Source organism: Etheostoma cragini, chromosome 17 (genome assembly GCF_013103735.1).
Source record: "Etheostoma cragini isolate CJK2018 chromosome 17, CSU_Ecrag_1.0, whole genome shotgun sequence".
Taxonomy (NCBI): domain Eukaryota; kingdom Metazoa; phylum Chordata; class Actinopteri; order Perciformes; family Percidae; genus Etheostoma; species Etheostoma cragini.
Genome location: NC_048423.1, coordinates 13,891,592 through 13,910,282, shown reverse-complemented (window position 1 = coordinate 13,910,282; position 18,691 = coordinate 13,891,592). Strand labels below are relative to the sequence as shown.

The 18,691-nt window shown below is 37.4% G+C and overlaps 1 protein-coding gene across 2 annotated transcripts in view; it reads right to left on the bottom strand.

Moving 5' to 3' along the window:
• The window catches only part of LOC117960475 (collagen alpha-1(XIX) chain), a 90,279-nt gene that overhangs the window by 62,447 nt on the left and 9,141 nt on the right, over nucleotides 1-18,691 (bottom strand). Inside the window, exons 5-11 of one of the 2 annotated variants that reach the window (XM_034898391.1) lie at nucleotides 17,441-17,564; nucleotides 17,067-17,342; nucleotides 16,374-16,454; nucleotides 15,629-15,748; nucleotides 14,556-14,618; nucleotides 9,348-9,392; nucleotides 6,617-6,661 (exon numbers count right to left, since the gene is read on the bottom strand). In XM_034898391.1, coding sequence (XP_034754282.1) covers nucleotides 6,617-6,661; nucleotides 9,348-9,392; nucleotides 14,556-14,618; nucleotides 15,629-15,748; nucleotides 16,374-16,454; nucleotides 17,067-17,342; nucleotides 17,441-17,564 — 754 coding nt within the window. The remainder of the gene's footprint in view (nucleotides 1-6,616; nucleotides 6,662-9,347; nucleotides 9,393-14,555; nucleotides 14,619-15,628; nucleotides 15,749-16,373; nucleotides 16,455-17,066; nucleotides 17,343-17,440; nucleotides 17,565-18,691) is intronic. The other variant, XM_034898392.1, reaches the window with a different exon arrangement.

The window sequence follows — 18,691 nt, the reverse complement described above, 5'->3', positions numbered from 1 at the left end:
TTTTTCCTGTTTTATTTTGAAGTCTCTGTTTTCTCCCTTGCATTGTCTAGTTTCACTTCCTGTCTTTAATTGTCCCACCCTTGTGATTGTCATTGTAATGGGGCACAAACAATTGGTTGTCAAAACAAAGACTACGTGTCAGTTTCATTTAGTCAAAAAGCTTTTAAGTGATCTTTTTAAGTAATAACTGAAACTGTGGACATTGTTTTGATGATTTTATAGAAATTTTAACTTTTATTATTGATCCTCACATAACAGGTTTAAATTGTTTCATCCATAAGAGAGCAGAAATGCAATTTAAGTATTGACATAATACTGTATTTAATGCAACTGACCTGTGACAAGGTGTGTTCCGAAGCCCTGGGCCAAAATCAATTTTTGGTTGTTGTTACTTGTTACTGCTGCAATTAATTTACAAAGTTGAGCAGTCAATATGTTACCTACCAAATTCATACGCTTGTCACTAAGTACATTTGTACCAAAACACTTCATCTTGTTTCTCTCTTCTCCAAGCCTCCACCTTTAGAGACTTATAACAGTCGTTCTAATGTTGGTCAAGTAATATGAGCTGTTAGATATAGTATAAACTTTTACATAATACGTGTTGTATTCTAGGGATAAGATCAGTTTAAAATAAAAATAAATAATTAGTTTGAATTAAAATGATTACATAGAGTTCTAAATTATGCTGCTTTAACATGTCTGTACTGACCAACATTCCATTATACAAGTATATTTAAATTGTCAAACTCTTTTTAAAGTAGGAACCATCTAGTGACCCCCCCTTAACCCTCATGTTGTCTTTGGGTCAAATTGACCCGTTTTCATTTATCAATGTTCTTTTTACCCAAAAAAGCATGACTGATTCCACACAGCGCTCTTTGACAAGTACAAATCTCTACTTTCATTCATTTTGGGGGGGTCTTATTTAATTTTATAGCATTTGAAAAAAAAATTGAAGTGGTTTTGAAATAGTATTGAGTAAAAGTCCACACCATAGTCTAGTTAAGAGGCTGCCTTTTGTCTGATGGACTCAGTCATGATCCCATAGACCCAATTCAGGTGCACACTGACATTGAGGGTTGAAGAAGGGATGAAGGGGCTGGGAATAGGCGGGTGCTGGCTCTGTGGCTGTCGTTCCTGCAGCACGAGGTCAGAACACTGTGGGGAGCTGTGTACACTTGTCTGCTAATTACACACAGCACTGTGTCTCGTCAGTCCTGTAGCGGTGGGGCCACAAGACAATCTGGCAACTCCCCAGCACAGGACAGCTAAAGCAAGCAAGAAGCAGGGATGTACAAATTTAGTCTAATTATGTTTACTTCCACCTTTTACAAACCAGAGGAGCTACAGGTCAGTGCCCTTGTCTGACAAGAGGTAGAATAATTGCAAGGTGTATTTACTGTATACAATAATCACAAACTGGGTTTGGCCTTTTGGGGAGAGGCTAAATTAAAAATGTAGATGTACTATGTATTCATTCTGGAGGGGAAATGTTGTAATACTGAGGGACAGGCTGTTAAAGCTATGTGGAACAAGATCTCTAAGTAAGATATCTCAAGTGCCAGCCTACAAATGCCAGGGAGGTTACAGCAGGAAATGCCTTTTGTGACTTTCCATTTGGTCAGCGTTACACCACATACAGTGTGGTGATGTAAGACTGATCACGTTAATTGCTAGAAAAGATCTTTTTGGCATGTCTATTTTACGCTATGAATAAATACAGTTTACCAACCTAACCTAAACAAAGGGCCGTTGTGTGAGGATATCCGAGTTCTCTGTCAGAGATCCTCTGAGGATATCATGTTCTCTTAGCATTCCTTGACTTTTCTACAACACTTCACTCTTCAATTAAACACGTATCCGTAAATGAAACTTGGATTACCCATAAGATAACACGGTGTGCACTCCTTCTGTGCCTTGGGATGTGTATCTGCAAAACGATACCAGATCACATGCTCATAGATAGAATTCTGGCTTCTCAGGTGTCTACTCCAGCCTTAAATAACACTAGCTTTAAAAATGGAATATGAGCTAATTGCAGTAAAGGGACATATCGGGTAACAGAGCCACACAGTAAATAGGTTAACTGAAATTATCTAGTAAATGTATGTATGCAACATAACAGTGTTTAATTTGTTTATAATTAAGGATAGTTACCTAAATCTTTCCTGATGTTCTTATCTTAAGGACGTTTTTCCTTGCCTCTGCTGCCTAGTGCTTGCTTTTGGTGGGAATTGTTGGGTATAGTGTTAGGGTTAGGGTTAGGGTTAGTGTTCGGTCTAGACCTGCTCTTTTATGAAAAGCGCCATAACAAAACTGTTGTGATTTAGCGCTATATAAATAAAATAAAATTGAATTGAATCTTCTTCTGGCAAAATCACCTTTTTCAAATACATGGGACAATACAACCACCATTTACTGAAATTAAAATTGAATTATATCTATTATGATGGGAACATTAAAAGACACAGAGCAGTATTTAATTCACTAGATGAACATTTTTCTCAATATTGAAACAACTATAACTAAATCAAACCAGTGAACCACCACTTGATGGCATATAAGTAATGCAGCAGTATTGTTATAGCACATATTAATTATACGATGCATATGACCACATGATTCACCTTTATAATGTTAAATACGGTTTTACAGACCTAAAAGATGTGAGATTTTGTATCTACATAACAGACAGGAACATCTGCAGTATAGGTACTGCAAATAATGTCTTTTGGACTTTTTACTCTCTAAGAACTAATTACTGTAAGTGATTAACTGGTTAAGAAGGGTCGGCCCTATATAGTCGATGAGGCTCAACCTCATCCACTTACAGAAGCAGGGATACTGGTCTCAACCCATTAATCATCAACTGCTCAATGCTCACATTGGGCACATCAGACATGAGGCGAGGTTACAGTACTTAGGTTTTTTATTCCATGTCCTGCCTTCATACTGATCTAAATCAAATACAAGGGTTAGGTCAAGAAATCAATTAAATCACAGGAATTAGCACAGCTGTGCAATAGACTAATAATGACCATCCCATTACAGCTTGATTTATTTGTAATTTTGAGGGTGGAGAGACTGTGTTAATCTAAGATTTCTTTTGTTTTCCACAGAATTTCCAGAGGGGTACATAGAAGGAAAAGGTTGTCTATTGTATCTATTGTGATAAATGGCTGACATATGTGTTGGGATCATTTGCTAAAAAAAATATGAAGGGTAGGAATAGGAAATAGCGGCTGAATTCTTCGCAGCTAGAGTCAATATGTCTATTAACTGTAAAGCACAAGAATACTTATATGTGAAAGGAGTTAGTTGGTTTGACAATCTAACAGAGAATATTAGCCTACTGTACTTTGTAGCTCCCCTCAGCTCTACAGAGCATTTTAAAGTATCAGTCTGTTTTGGTTTTATGGTCCACAAGTCTGTTTTGGTTTTATGGTCCACAACTTTACTGTTCTGGTTCACTCTCCCTGCTCCGATCATTTTGACAAAAAAGCTGTAAAAACCTGTTTGCTAGCCGCCCACCCAGCACTAAATGGCAAATGGATAAAATTAGTGACTAGCTAGTGAACATGTTGGAGCTTTTAGCTGCTTAAGAACAAAACAGTTACCTCAAGAGTTGGGGAGACCAAAAGCAGAGCTAGAAGAAGAGTGAATATTGGACTTGCATTCATGAATGAATGGTTTTATAAAGCTGAAGTCATGTGCACTTCGATGTCCGGCTTCCTGAGTTGGGAAGTCGTTCACCCCACTCCAGTGTGTTCTGCAACTTCTTTGTCATGTCCATGTTTCTCCCCACATTGCAGCTTAATGTAATACTATACAAAAAAGATATGTTGTATTTTATTGCTCAAAATGTAAAAACAACACTAGGGCTGAAACAATTCCTCAAGTATCTCAAATAATTTGATTACAAAAAAATATTCAGTGCAAAATTCTTTGCCTAGAAGCCTCGTTTAATTAATAAAACTAACATTGTACCGCTCACTGTGGATTATTACTAGCGCACAACAGGCTGACACTTATGTGGACTGCAAATATACTGCTGCATCATCTTAGTAGAAAACATCCAGTGTACACATCCATTTCACAGAACAAACCCAACTAAAGGTAAAACTAAAGGTGTCGGTTTGTAGTCTGTTTATTAGTTTGCTACTAATCTTTGGAAACTTAGCTGCTGCCGCAGACAAACCGGAAGTTGAATGGACCTGCTGTAAGCTTTTTAGCGTCACACTTACTCTCGGCTTAGTGACCAGCTCTCTTGCATATCCAATGCAAAGAGCCAGAAGCAAAAATGGGAAGGGGGTGAAAAAGATTCACAAAAAATGTACATGGGCTTAGTGGCCCATGCAGTTTTGCTTAAAGATATTAGCATATATCCCTGTTAATGTATGCAATTTGGCATTAAAACATGTTGCTTTTTACTACTAATATATACAACTATTGCTAGCTGACAAGATACCGCCAGTTGAAAGTTCATCTTTTTTACTTTTGATTTAGCTAGACTGGCTGTCTTTGTGCTAAGCTGGGCTAAACACACCTAGAACCATCCATTAAAATCTAGTCCCCATTTTTTTTACTTGGTTTCAAATCCCTCAGTGAAGCGGGTCACAGTATTATGAATAATAAGAGGGTATGAATGGTGAGTATGGATGTAACAATGCTTCGTGAAGCGAATGAAGACAGCTAAATGGTGTACTCTGTGGCTGCATTTCACTGATTCCAGCACCGGGAAGTACAACAGTCTGCAGCTAAAGACACACAAGAGACTGGCTGCGCATGGCCACCGGCGCTTTCTGATAAACAACTGTGACGTGACTTAGTGTTGAGTTTGGGTCCGGCTCCATAAGCTTGTGTTGCATTTAATGTTGTTGTAAAATACCCTTCTACCTGGGATTTCTCTCACATACACAGAGAACAGAGAGGAGCAGGACGGCCTGTTAGCAGACCCTTGGTCCAATGCTGCTAGCTTAGCAACTAATAACACTTTTCAGACAACCCTAACCCTGTGATGACAAATCTAGAAACTTCTCATGTTATGCGGACCTCCCTAAATATATTTGGTGTTGAATGTTGTTGAAAAATGTATTCACGTAAATACGTGGCTAATTTTGATTTTGCTGGACTTGATGTACTGATATGCAAAATAGCAAATGACATCAACTGGTGACAACTAGACAAAGTTTGAGCAGCTGCTTTTCTTGGAAAAGGGTCATCAGCACAGTCTCATTCTCAGTCTCTATGTAGTGCAAGCTTCCAGCTGTTTTTCCAGTTAATGCACCACTGTTGTCCAGTCAACTGGAGCCTAGGGTGAACCAACAAAGCAAAGAACGAAGGGCTGCTCACAAGCTCTGTCACTTTCCCTCTTGATTGCTATAGCACCAGTAGCAATCAATGAAAAAAAACATCAGAGGATTAATGTCGCTTGTCTTCGATGCAGATGGAGTTTCCAGTTAGGTGGTTTTGCTCTCCTTCAAATTTCTATGTAAATAAACTTGATCATGGCATTCATATGCAAATATACAAGTGACGACAACTGGCTTTTCAACCTGCCAATAGCTACTCACATCGGAACAAAGCGAGCTGTGCTGGTTGTGGGAAGACAAACTAATGATTTAGTTATATATCGTATCAAATCAAATCATTTTTCCCTTTAACCAGAATTTTTGTTGATTTCTTGCACCCTCACAATTACTTTTATCCACTGTAACCTTCTTAGGTTACTTCAGAGAAATACTGATGGTTGGAAAGCAAGCAGAAAAAGTACAGAATTCTATTCAGTAGATTTTGAATGAGCTACCTTCCTACTCATACACTTCTACTTCTAGTGCGCTGTAGCTCAATACTCTTTTCACTCAAATATTATTTTTATCTCTTGTTTTATTTTCTGATTTCTCTCAGTTACTGTCAGGGCAGAGTGCACGTCCACAGCCTGCAGGGAGACTGATTTCTGTGGCAGCTGTTTGACTACTCAAGGGGGCGATGGCGATGAAAAGAAGTCTCTTTATTAAGCTACTTTACACTGACCATCTGCACAGTTACAATCTCAGGGTGTGCCATTGTGGGAAAACAAACACTGTACAACATAAAAAACCCTTTGACTTAACAATTACTTTAAAGGAATGTTGCTTGTGGCTAACCAAACTTCACTACAATCCATGAAGAATAGTGCAATACTAATGCATTTGCATTTAGAAAAAGAAAAAAATCAATCACTTCCTAGCAGTTTTGCTTGTGGTTCACTTGACACATTAGTTTAATCAATGTTGCCAAACTTAAGAGCTTGCTATTTAGTTTAGCCTGAAAAGACGGAGATGGGGCTTAGGGTAATTTGAAAAATTAGTTAAGTCCATTAGTATGCCAAGCCTATAGAAGCATACATATCAATCAATTTCACAGAAGGACATTTCGGGCTCTAACAAACTCAGATCTTCACACTTCAGATTTGACAGGCACCTGAAAACTGCCACGCAGAAAACTACTATTTGCTCCTACCCCCAGGCCATCACACAGAAAATGGAAAACCTATAAGAATTGATTCTCTGACAAATCTAGATCTGGCTGATGTGCTATGTATGGAATGTCTGCTGGAGATAGTAGTACTTACCTTCTCCCCATCGATTCCCTTTTGCCCTTCTGATCCAAGTTCCCCCTGCAATGACAAGATTGAAAGTTAAAAAGCAAAGAAAGGACCCTTGCGAAGTTCATACTTTAATCCTTTTTTCCCCACTTTTACACCCAGTAGGTCTAAATAATGGAACAAAATACCACATTCCATAAGCATTATTAGAATCAACCAGAACCTCTAAAAATTCTGAAGCAAGATTAAGGAGGAACATGGTCACTATGAGAAAGCTTCTTTTTAATCTTTCATAGATAACAATTACACAAGCTAAAACATACATTCATCCACAAATATTTCTACTTAATGTCAGCATTCCTATTATCTTTTTTATAAAAAGTCTCTTAAAGTGTTAAGGAGTTATAGTTGTTTCAAGGAAATGGTTTATCCTCATCAGTAAATCTCAGCACAAAGGGACTACACAATCTAATCACAGCGCTGTACAGATGGACTGGTTGGTGGTGGTATGATATAAATATTGTCCTTGAATTATCATAGTTACAAGAATATGTCTTCAGTCAGACAAATGCACAGATGCCACCAGGGTGACAATTTGTCCCACATGCACTACTACCATGTGCCACAGTGGCATGACATAAAAAAGAAATCCTTTCTATGCAACTGTTTATGTAAATAAAATAGCTAAAGGGGGTGAGCATATCTATAACTTTTTATACTGTCCTAATTGGTGCAATAAAGTGAAATCCCAAACTATAAAAACTCACACACAACTCCTACCAACTGAACTTTGAAGGGAACCATACACTTGCACCACAGTGACACCGATAGGAAAAACGCATTTTGAAACCAGTTATAAAATGCCCAGCAATTATTTCAAATACTATAGCATACGTAAGATAATATGTTGTCTAGTAATAAGCATATTGGAGGCTTATTTTTGCAAATATATCCCGAATAAGTTTCTGATCACTGATTCTTATAAGCTACCAAGACCCTTTCCACACACTCTGCCAGAAATGTGTGACATGTCTTGGAATTTGTTGGCTCTGTTTTTAGAGTGTAGCCTATACAGTTTCATGACCTCAGCTGGCCCATATAATATAGCTCGAGCAAACTTTTATAGTGTCCAAGGGCAACCATATCATTACTTATTATATCGACAGCTGCATGAAATTGTTGTTCTCACAAAATGGCTATCAAAAGAGCCTGAAATTGTGTGAGTCTGTTTTTTTTTCCTAGGGCACAATTTAAGTCAGGAGAGATACAAGCCAGAAAAAGCATAATTGACGAGGAGTTGCGCTTAGGTATAAAACAATACAAAACGTGGTACTGCGCATTAGCATCAATATCAATACTGCCAGTGCTGCAGTTGATGAATCTCAGAAAGCACAAGTGGATAGAATTGTGTCGTGAAGTTTATTCCATATTTCATATATCAAGGTTCACTGGCAAATGTCCCCCACTGTGAGCTTAGCATCCACTATGGATAGGTCCAGGATTAAGCCATCTTCCACATCCAGGAATGAGCCTATTTACTGCTGATGCATAAACCGCTTCCACAACCATCTTTAGTTCAATTGTCAGTTGTCAATCACTTGAATGCAAAACAATATCTAGAGGATATGAATGTTTTTTTTGTTTGTTATGTATTTTCTTCCTATTTTATGAGACTAAAATCACAATCCCCTACTCTCTCTTTCCAATACATCAAAGTACGACATGACATTCTCACTTTAAGAAATGGAAACAACACCCATTTTCTGGCATTACACAAAGTGCTGCTTCTGGGTGACAAGACCTGCCCACCACAGCTACAGGAGATAACCACAGTTATAATGGTTACTTTTGATGGTCAACAATCTTACTGATAACAATATCATAGGAACAAACACATTAAGCAAACAACAATGTGCATGTGCAATCTGGCTATTTTTTCAGTTCTTCGGGATTGTAACAGCAACATCCATTTACAAAACGAGCACTTAGCCAGTCTTAAAGCTTCCATTAAAATATTCACTTTTCTCCCAATTTAAATGTCAAACTGCACAGCAATGTCTGTCAGTCCTTATCCCCACTATTGGCTAGGAGAGGGTTTAGACAGTTACCTCAAACACGCATTTAGATGAGCAAGCCATTTGCTTTTCACTCATCTGCCAGAGCTTCATCGAGAGGGCATAACTGAAACACTGGAGTTTACACACAGATCCCAGCCCCCACTGCACAGACAGTCCAACCCTTTAGCAGAAGTTGCTTCTACAGTGACCAGGACACAGTCCCTTACTGGCTTCCCACCCAGGAATACTGCCAATTGTGTCCAATGGGGCACCTGGCCAAGCCTCTGAAATGCTGGTGCTTGGGAGTGAACTTGTGTCTCAGCACCACTCACCTTGTGCCAGCCAGGCACCCACTTGATGGTTTAATGTGATTTTAAGATTGCTTTGTTGTCTGTGTTGCCGTGACAGGGTCAACACAAAGCAAGCCAGTGATTCAATCCAATGATGAAGAAAATCATCTTAGAGTGGGGCAGTGACAGACTCCATAAATCACTAAACAAAACGTGCCACTTGCTATCCACTGCATCTGAAAACAAAAATCTATATAAAACTACAACAATACGGGAGGACACAAAAACTGAACCTCCCAACTGAGTTCATGTCAATCACAACTTTAATCACAGTTTTAAGGGTAAAGCAACACAAGGGAATTTTGTTAGTAAAGTTTTAAAGTTGTTTCATCACTAAGCAGCATTACCTACCTTATGTCCTGGGTTTCCTGAAGGCCCGGCCTCCCCTGTGTCCCCCTGTGACAGAAACCACACACAGAACAGTTAGTGAAAGGTCTCTCGTTCACACATTAGTGAATAGCTTTATGGCAGCTTGTCATTTCAGCAGCGATCTTGCTCTTACAGCTGTTCAAACAAGTTCTTGCTGTTATAGTGGCTCAGCAGCTGCAAATCAGGATATATAACATTTTGTAACAACTGGACAGAACAAATCGGAACCTTGTTAAGGTTCATTGTATTATTTTAATAATTGTATGAAAAAATAGGACAGTAATGTCTTTGGGTTATGAAATTATACAGGGCGGTATACGACAAGAATGAATGGGAGAGAAAAGGAAACCGATCGTCCACAATGTTGTTAAGAGAGAGAAGATGGAGGTAGATAGCTATTCAACAAACTAAGCTCACACAGAAATTGCTTCAAGCTAAGAATCTAATTAAACGTGATGGCCATTTATGGACACATCTTCATTGTAAGCCCTGTTTGTCAGAACTGGCTTGTTTAGGAAGAACAAGGAATTGTGGCAAAACCTAATAACTGAGATGCCATCTCTATACCATGGCTTATGCAGCCATTATTCTACAAAACACACCGAGTCGACCTTTTATAAATTCTTAGCATTTGATCCGTGGAAATTAGTTTCTTTGACAAGATTTTAAGAATGTGGTAAGCTATTTTTTTTACAGTCTATGGGCAAGATGTAATACTTTCCATAGACTCAGCAATTAGATGATTATTCCATTTTAATAAGACAAAGGAAAGCCACAGCTGTTGATGTCATTCATTAAGAACAAATGATCCTCCTGTAAAATGCATATAGGAATGTACATATTTCACAGTGTTCTCAATTCAGTCTACTTTCATTTCAATTTAAATTCAACCACTGGCACAATACCCTCTTTTAAAAAAGCTAATTACATTTTAACACTGATGTGTATAACAGGAACCATGAAAGGTTTTGACAGCTAATAGAAATTCAGTGTCAGCAAAACAATAAATTGTCCTGAATATAATTCCTGGAAATATTCACTTTGGAGGTACAATGGGTATAAATTGAATTAGAAGATACTAATTGAAAACACAAGCCATGAGTGCAGGAGAGGAGAACGGCTCAAAAGAAATTAAAGGTATTTTAAAAGGGAAGAAGTTTTAATTTCACCATTATGCCTGTGTTGTTGTTTTTTTTAGCATGTACATGCATGAGCTGTATATCTAGTAATACCAGGGTTTATGGGCAAGGCCATAGAAAATGGATTTCCTTTCAAGTAAGCTGCATTCTTATAACCCAATCTGTTTAATTTCCTGAGGGATTCTGGATTAATCATAGCAGTTTAATCCCTTTGCAGTGCATTAGAATCCTCCGTCAAACTCTTGACTGTAATGCGGGATAGTACTTTCTGTTGGAGTAACACAGCCAAAGTAATCCCCACACACTTTCCTAAGAAACCTTCTGTGTAGGTCAATATGATTGGCCTGCACTTCTCATTATGGGTGTTCAAAATGCTCTAAATGGATGTCTTTGATTAATCTCTACAAAGTCAAGCTAAATTGTTAATGCTGTAAGTATACTCTGACTACTTTTTAATTATATAGAATAAGATTATCATGTTGGTAATTGAAAGTCTCACGAGCCTTACCTTATTTAAAGTATTTGCTATGACTTGGTTACCCTCTTTTAATGTATTATAATGTAAATCTAAAAGAGTGCAACACCCTTTCATAGTCACTTGAACTCTTTTGTAAATGTAGGGACTAATATGATTTAAATATGCTAAAACAGAGGTCCACTGCTACCATAATTTACCAGAAAGATTAATGTGCAACAAGGTCAGAGTGAATAAGAGAAAAGCAATTACTACATGTGATTGTGTCATAGCATGACATTCCTGATACACTGCCCCGATGGCTAAAAAAAACTTTTCTCACGTTTTTCTCTTAGTCATACTGGCACGTGATCATTTGCAAATCCCACAGTTTTCACTCAATGATTAGTCACATTTCAATTACTACTACTACTACTACTACCATTACTACTGCTACTACAGTGTAACTAATATCTGCGAACGGCATACTGTATTAACTGGTTTGCCATCATATCAGCTTTGCCTGCATTATTCAATGGTAACATAAAGTGTGTCACCAAAAATAACGCACCTTAGTCTATCAAACACAGCAACTTTAGCTTGTAGCTAATTCAAACTCTAAATCAGGTAAATCCCAAATTCACAAAGAATGGATTGGGCCCGCTGGTAGCATCACGAATTGCGCATCACATGCAACAGTTATATGTATCGTCTCAAGTACTCCAATTATACTACAGCACAACTATTTTCAGCTAATTGCAATTTCCCGTTTTTATCTCTGATTGCAATTATCCATGTGGTAAAGTACAAAAGTTGCCTTTGCATCACAGTGAACACAGTAGGCCAAATGGAGAGAGATTCCTAAAAACTACAGGAAAGGAATTTAAATGTGACAAAGAGAAACCGTATTCCAGTCTGTCAGTGATGTTGGTGTTTTCAAACGGACAACTTCAGACTGTAAAAGAAGATGGCATCACTGAAGTGGATGACACTCTTCATTATCACCAACTCTCTGAAGACGCTAATAATTTCACTGTAACTGCGTGTGGCTATTAGTGCTGATCTTTGTGACTATGACTGATGAGCAATGAGGCTAATTTGCATAGAAAGGGGCCACTTTTGCGCCAAATGCAAGTGCACCAAGACAATATTTGCTTGGCAGCACAGTTAGGGGTGCATTTCATCCTTTGCAGGGGCAAAGCTTCTTTTTGTCTTATTTGTGCAGGGTTAGCAGTCATTAAAGCTTTTTTTTGAAAATGCAGTGTATCCCATTAAATCAAATATTTGCCAGTAGCTGCAAGATCTAGGTTTAGATTGATTAATCCACAGTGGAACAGTGTTTTTAGAGTAAAAACAACAGTGGGTGATATCAGCTGACTGTGCCAGCTTACCACAAATAAACTGGAGGGCTTACAGTAGTCTTCCTTAACTTCATTGATTAAGTGTTAAGCCGGTAATAGGATTTGTTATGAATTTTGTTATTCAGCAAATAAACAAATGGTGCCAAATATTGATTTGTTGAAGACCTTAAATTAGATTTCAGGTGTTAACAGTGTGAGCCACTCAACATTGCAGACCTGGCCTGGCCTGCAGAAAGTATAGGTAAAGAAATGGAATGGACTCCTAAAAATCATGTTTAAATCATTGTTGAGCATTGTACCAGATGTGTGCTGAGGGTCTCTTTGGATGTGCCCTTAGGCTACGGTTCAAAGCTAATACAGAGAATTTATGTCTAATTGCAAAAGAGCATGTCACGGGGCCTTCTATACATGCTGCCTTTTGTGAAATGTAAAATTGCCTGATGCATTCTTGCCTGGTGGAATTAGTCATTTCACTTAGCAGCAAGTAATTAATCACCAGCACCACCAACACACTCAAAGTGCACATACATGGACACATTACAGCTTGAGAGAAGATCCCTGCAAGGTCAATTAAGAGTCATTAGAGGCCAATTATAACACATTTACAAATCTGATTAGTACAATCTGTTGCTATACACACAGTTTAAATACATCATTCTACATTCCTGACTAGAAAAGGAAGCCAACGGGTTCCTACATAGCACGTTTAAAAGAGCGCAGAGTTTTTGTATACACCGTACACGTAGAACTAACTAAAATAACTATAACTAATTAACTAACTAACTAAATATATTTATATATATATATATATATATATATATATATATATATATATATATATATATATATATATATATATATATATATATATATATATATATATATATATATATATACACTGTATATATATATATATATCAAAATCATATATCTTCATCAAATATCATTAATCATAATGATTTTACAATAATATATATGTCACTAATGTGCCTTCCAGGAATTAGTGGTTTGCCACAAACAAAAGTCTTCCTGCATAATTAATCCCACAGCATCATCATGGTAATTAGGACACTGAACCCAGAATCCATCTGATCTTATCAGGAATACACTACCACCACATGTTCATCCCTATGAGTTCCATTCATTGCCTAATGCATTATACCCTGGTTCTTTTTCTAACCTTGCACAAACAGCTAAACGTGGATTTCATACTCCAAATAATGTAGTTTGTCTAAGGAAAAATACCACTTTTCTTTGGGTATTTGGCGGTTAATTTATGTTTTTTTTTTCTTTTCCTTCAACCAACACCCACTTTCACCCATTTTCAGCTTTTACCATTTACAATTTCACCTGTCTATTGAGCTGTAGAAGGAGCTTTCACTTTTTTTAACTACCTATTTTTTCAGTGATGGCACATGATTTCCCAATTCACACAACATGGGAGATTTGGAAAATAATTCACCTTGGTGAAGGTAATTGTAAGGTAGTATATGTGAAGGATATTAATGGCTAAGCTTGAATCTTTGTCGGACACTAGAGCACAGATATTTGCTTGCTGAGAGAGAGAAAGATGTAATCCTCTTCCTCTGAAAGTGGCTTTCTGACAAAGTATACCTTTGTCCTACACTGACTTGCTCTCATTCTTGACATAAGACAATGGATGGGCAATGGATGGGCAATGAAGTTCAAATATTCAAATAGTCATTAAATTATGAAAAAATGGACAGTTCATGCAACTAGCGTCTTGTCTTATAAGTACTGTAAATTTACATTGTTTTTACCGTTGCATTAGGCAAAATGTGTGTGGCTTGTTCAGTTCAGCTCCTTTCCGCGGAGCATGTCAGGGAGGACGATTATTTAAGAGTAGTCAAATAATCTCAAATGACTATTGAATAGAATTTTTTATCAAAATGCCCAATTTAGACCTGGCCACTGTCCTTGAAAACCAGTGACACCGGCCACATAGACAACGTTGAGTATCATTTCAAAACAGTTAGTATGGTTAGTAACAACATGGGACATAGCACGGTGGCCCAGGGATGATATGCTCTATGATTAAATGAATGTTTATGAATTATGTAGGACTTAAAGTGAATTGTGGATGTTGAACATGATACTGCCCACTTAAGTCTAGTGTGCAGTAAACATTTTGCACCTCTAACATTCATGTATACCCTGCATGTTTCCTTTAAAATAACTAAGAACACATAAATGCATGTAAAAATGTTTTCCATTCCTTGTCTCCTTTATCCCCTTTTTGTCCTGCCAGTCCAGCCACACCTGGAAGACTATCTTTTCCCTGTGCACACAGTATAAATTAGTAGGATCAAAAGATTTCCTGTAATCAAATAGAAAATATGGCTATATCTATTGGATTTCTCTTGAAAACACATGCATGCATAGTGCTACATTTTGTTTGAGAACATACACACATACACATACAGATACACAGACACCGCATTCTTTGAACCTTTACAATGAAGCACATAGTATGATGTTACTCCATGGATTTTGAATATAGAGTAATATGCTAAAGAACATTTTAAATAAGGCCATTTAATGATATGATGATTTAATGATATTGACACTGTGACTCTTAATTGTTTTACAACTAAACATAAAATTAAGTAAATTCTCAGAAAATATTGTAGAGCAAATTCATCAAATGGAAGTCTTTTGATTTATGAATGAAAAACTGTTCTCTACCCAAGAAGTAAGATGTTTTTACATGAAATTATTTATTTGTCAGTAAAGTAATGTAGAGAGAATTTCCAGAGCAAAAGGTAACTTGTGGAAATGTTTAATCTGTATTATTTAAGCTTATTCTAATATAAAAAATCAATTTATATGTAGTATAAAAATAGTGTTCTAATATAGGACCTCAAACATTGATTTGAAAAAGTAATTCTACTTGTAACTTCCAGGCAAAATTTAAAAAAATATAACATGCGGGGTTGGACATCACCTTAGAAAAATACCTTCTGCTGCCTTCAAAGAGGGCTTGTAGCTTTCAGGCCTCAATTTGCATTTCAATCTAACATTAATATTTGCAGTTGAAAGAACCTTTTTTCATTTTCACAAATGTATATCAGAGTGCAGATTTACCATGCTTAAACAGTTTGGAAGAGTTATACGTGTTTGCTAACACATTATGGCAATCCTGCCTCTTCCTGTTTCAAAGAAAAGACGTTTTAGTATAAATGTCCTTTAACTGGCAGTTTAGTGCCCATAAAGTATTGAGTACATGCAGTGTAAATCAGTGCGGCACTTACTCAATTAAAGGCCCTTGTTGGGTGGAATTGATTGTACCTTTTCAGCTGGACAGTGACATCTGTCAATTGGCTGTGAGGTCGGCTGAGACAGCATCTGGGGGAGCTGGGCTGTAACCAGGGGAGGGGAAGTCCCATTAAAGGTCTTCATGGCTTCATTCTGGATCGATACAGAAATGTCACCATTTAGACACCTTCCTTTGTCATATTTGCTATATGGCACAAAAACACATCCAAAACCTACACCGCAGCACACTTGCAACATACTTAACCCAAGGTAACCTTGGTTTTAGCTGGTGAAGACATATTAACATCATTCTGCAAATAACAATCATAAATTGTGGTAAACTGTGTGATAAAAATCAAAAAGTTCTAAGCAGACAAGCAGTGATGAGTCCTTCTCAAGGTTGTGACAATTTCCTCGGAGACACTGACGTGACAGCATGCTTATGGAGGTACGTAATAGTAAGGGGTCAAAGGTTACCTTCCCAGTTGGAATTACTGTAACATTAGCTCTTATTGATTATATGGTGATGAAAGATCTCTACAAGCTACAGTCTATGCCAAGAGTGACACCATCAAGACATATGGTGAATGTGTTTTAATGGGTCTCACTGTTTTCTGGGAAAACATACATTGTGTATTCTCAATTATGTATTGTGATGTGAAATTAAATATATATGATATGGGACAAGTTGTAAAAAAAAGTATTAGTACTTACCACCTGTTTTACTTAGAATAAACAGTTGGTATTATTGTTTTGGTGAAATATCACAGTGTTTTACCTTTGGCTCCAACAGCTCACAGCAATTTTCCAATTCAGCCATATACGGGTCACAGTAGATTAGAATTTGTCTCAACTCAATCTGTGGAAAAGAGTTCTCATTAAGGGACTAGAGCAGCATAATACAATAGATTCATGATCTCATTGTGCCTCTCTTTTTACTGCTAAAAGTCTGCTCTTCACTGGTTAAGACACGTGTAATTTGATCAGTTGTCAACTGTTGTAGCTTGTAACTACACTAAAAGAGCTTCAACGTCTGCATGAATTGCAGCTGCTTCACAGCAAAACGTGAACCCTACATTTTTTTCAGATGTATTGACTTATATCTTTACAAATCACATGGATGTAAAACTTAGCTGTTAATGCTACTTAAGCCAAGTTCTACTCAGAGGCATTGGGTGACCAAATGACATTATGGACCTCGTGTTTCTTTTAGCACTTTGGGGTTATCTCTAAGAATGAGCATAGACATTTGACACAATAGAGGATTTACAGAGGTCAAGCAAGTATGCCCTAGAGGCATGTTTTGAAAGCACTGGGAGTGCATTTCACCAATGTCTGTGAAGATAGTATAATATTGATGGATATGAGTAACAAAACTACTGCCTCAGAAACTGTTTAAACCCTGAATGACACTGTGTAGATTTAGCTAAAGACAAAAAAAAAGTTTCCACATAGTTTGCGTGGGACATACATCAACAGGTCGTCCATCCTCCACTCGTGTAGTGATGAGAGTGCGCCCATTGGGGTCAATGCTGTCCTTCTCATCAGTCAGTTTGCTTTCTGTTAGCTTGCAGTCCATGTAAATGGAGACTTTGTTGCTCTGTACAGAAATGCTCAGCTTATGCCACTGGCGATCAAAAAGGGCATGCAGGTCACGGCTCTTAAATGTGTAGCGGAGAACATTCTTTAGCTGGCCCTGGAATGAAAACTCAACTCCCTTCTTGCCACCATCAACCACAACAGATACCTGAGGAGCAAGGAAACAAACATCCATCCCATGATATTCTAGCATACTTGTAGATACTGAAACTGATATGTGACATAAAAACAAACAGTGGGGCCCACCTGACTGCCTCCAGACTGGTCGAATATCTGCCAGAGATACCAGCGGTCTTTTTTTGTAGTTCTTCTTACCCGGAAGATAGTGACAAGGGAGTATTCACCCGAAAGCCCATTTGGAAATATTATTCTAAAAAAAACATCACAGAATATACATATTAAATATATAATTAAATCAATAAGAAAATGAAATACAACAGTGTCAAGAGTCATTTCTCAATGTTGAATGTAAACTCTTTTAAAGCTTTCAGTGGCTTAACAATGAAGCTGTCAATCAACGTCAATGATCAATAAAACATTTCAATATCCTCCTGCTGCAGAGTCTTACACATAAATAAATCTGACAAACTTGATTCCATTTAGCTTGATGAATTTTATACTGGCTTCCCTGTCCTTCAGATAATGAAAACATGTAGAAATTGATCCAAACTCTCGGAGGCCAATCTTTTACATCACTGAAATACCATGTGCTACAGTTATAGATGCCACGTGCACTGCAGTCATAGGTTTATGTGTATGACCTCAGCCGCTCTGTAAAGTCAAATGACAGTTCTGTGTTCACCGTTGAAACTGTGTTCCAGAAGAAGCAAACTATTCAAAGAAAAGGTAGGAAAAACAATCTCATATTTCAAATCACACCAACTCTGAATAACAACTTATTCAGTAACTCATCTCTAAACCCACATCTCCACTCCCTTCCTAATTGTATAGATTGCGTAAAAAAACAACAACAACATTGTAACCTTCAAAATACTCTAACCCTAGCCCTAGCTCCAGATTCAGATTAACAGTCAAAAGTGGAAGAGCATAAACATAATAAATCAAGATCAGCAAAATAATAATAATGCAATGATAAGGTCATTGAGAAGGCATAGCACAGCCTGGGGGAGGGAGAGAGAGAGTTTCTTCAGACAGGTTGGAAATTAGTTTTCACTTCAATATATCATCTCCTATTCTCTCAGAGCTTCATACCCTCTTCTATTGTGTCCTATGAATTCTTTGAGATTTCGGTGTAAATGGTACATGACTAAAATGATAAATACACCATGTTAAAGCTTCTGAAAAAATGTCTCTTTGAGAGGCCAAGGGCTGGAAAGGTTATTTGTTGCCCAAGGGCTAAAGGACTATTTCAGCTGCAAATCAATATGAAAAGTAGAAGAGTCATTTATAAAAATGAGGATTTATAAAATAAATTCAACACAGAAAATTACCCATGCTGCATGTAGACTAACTGCTTGTACCAAATATATTACACAT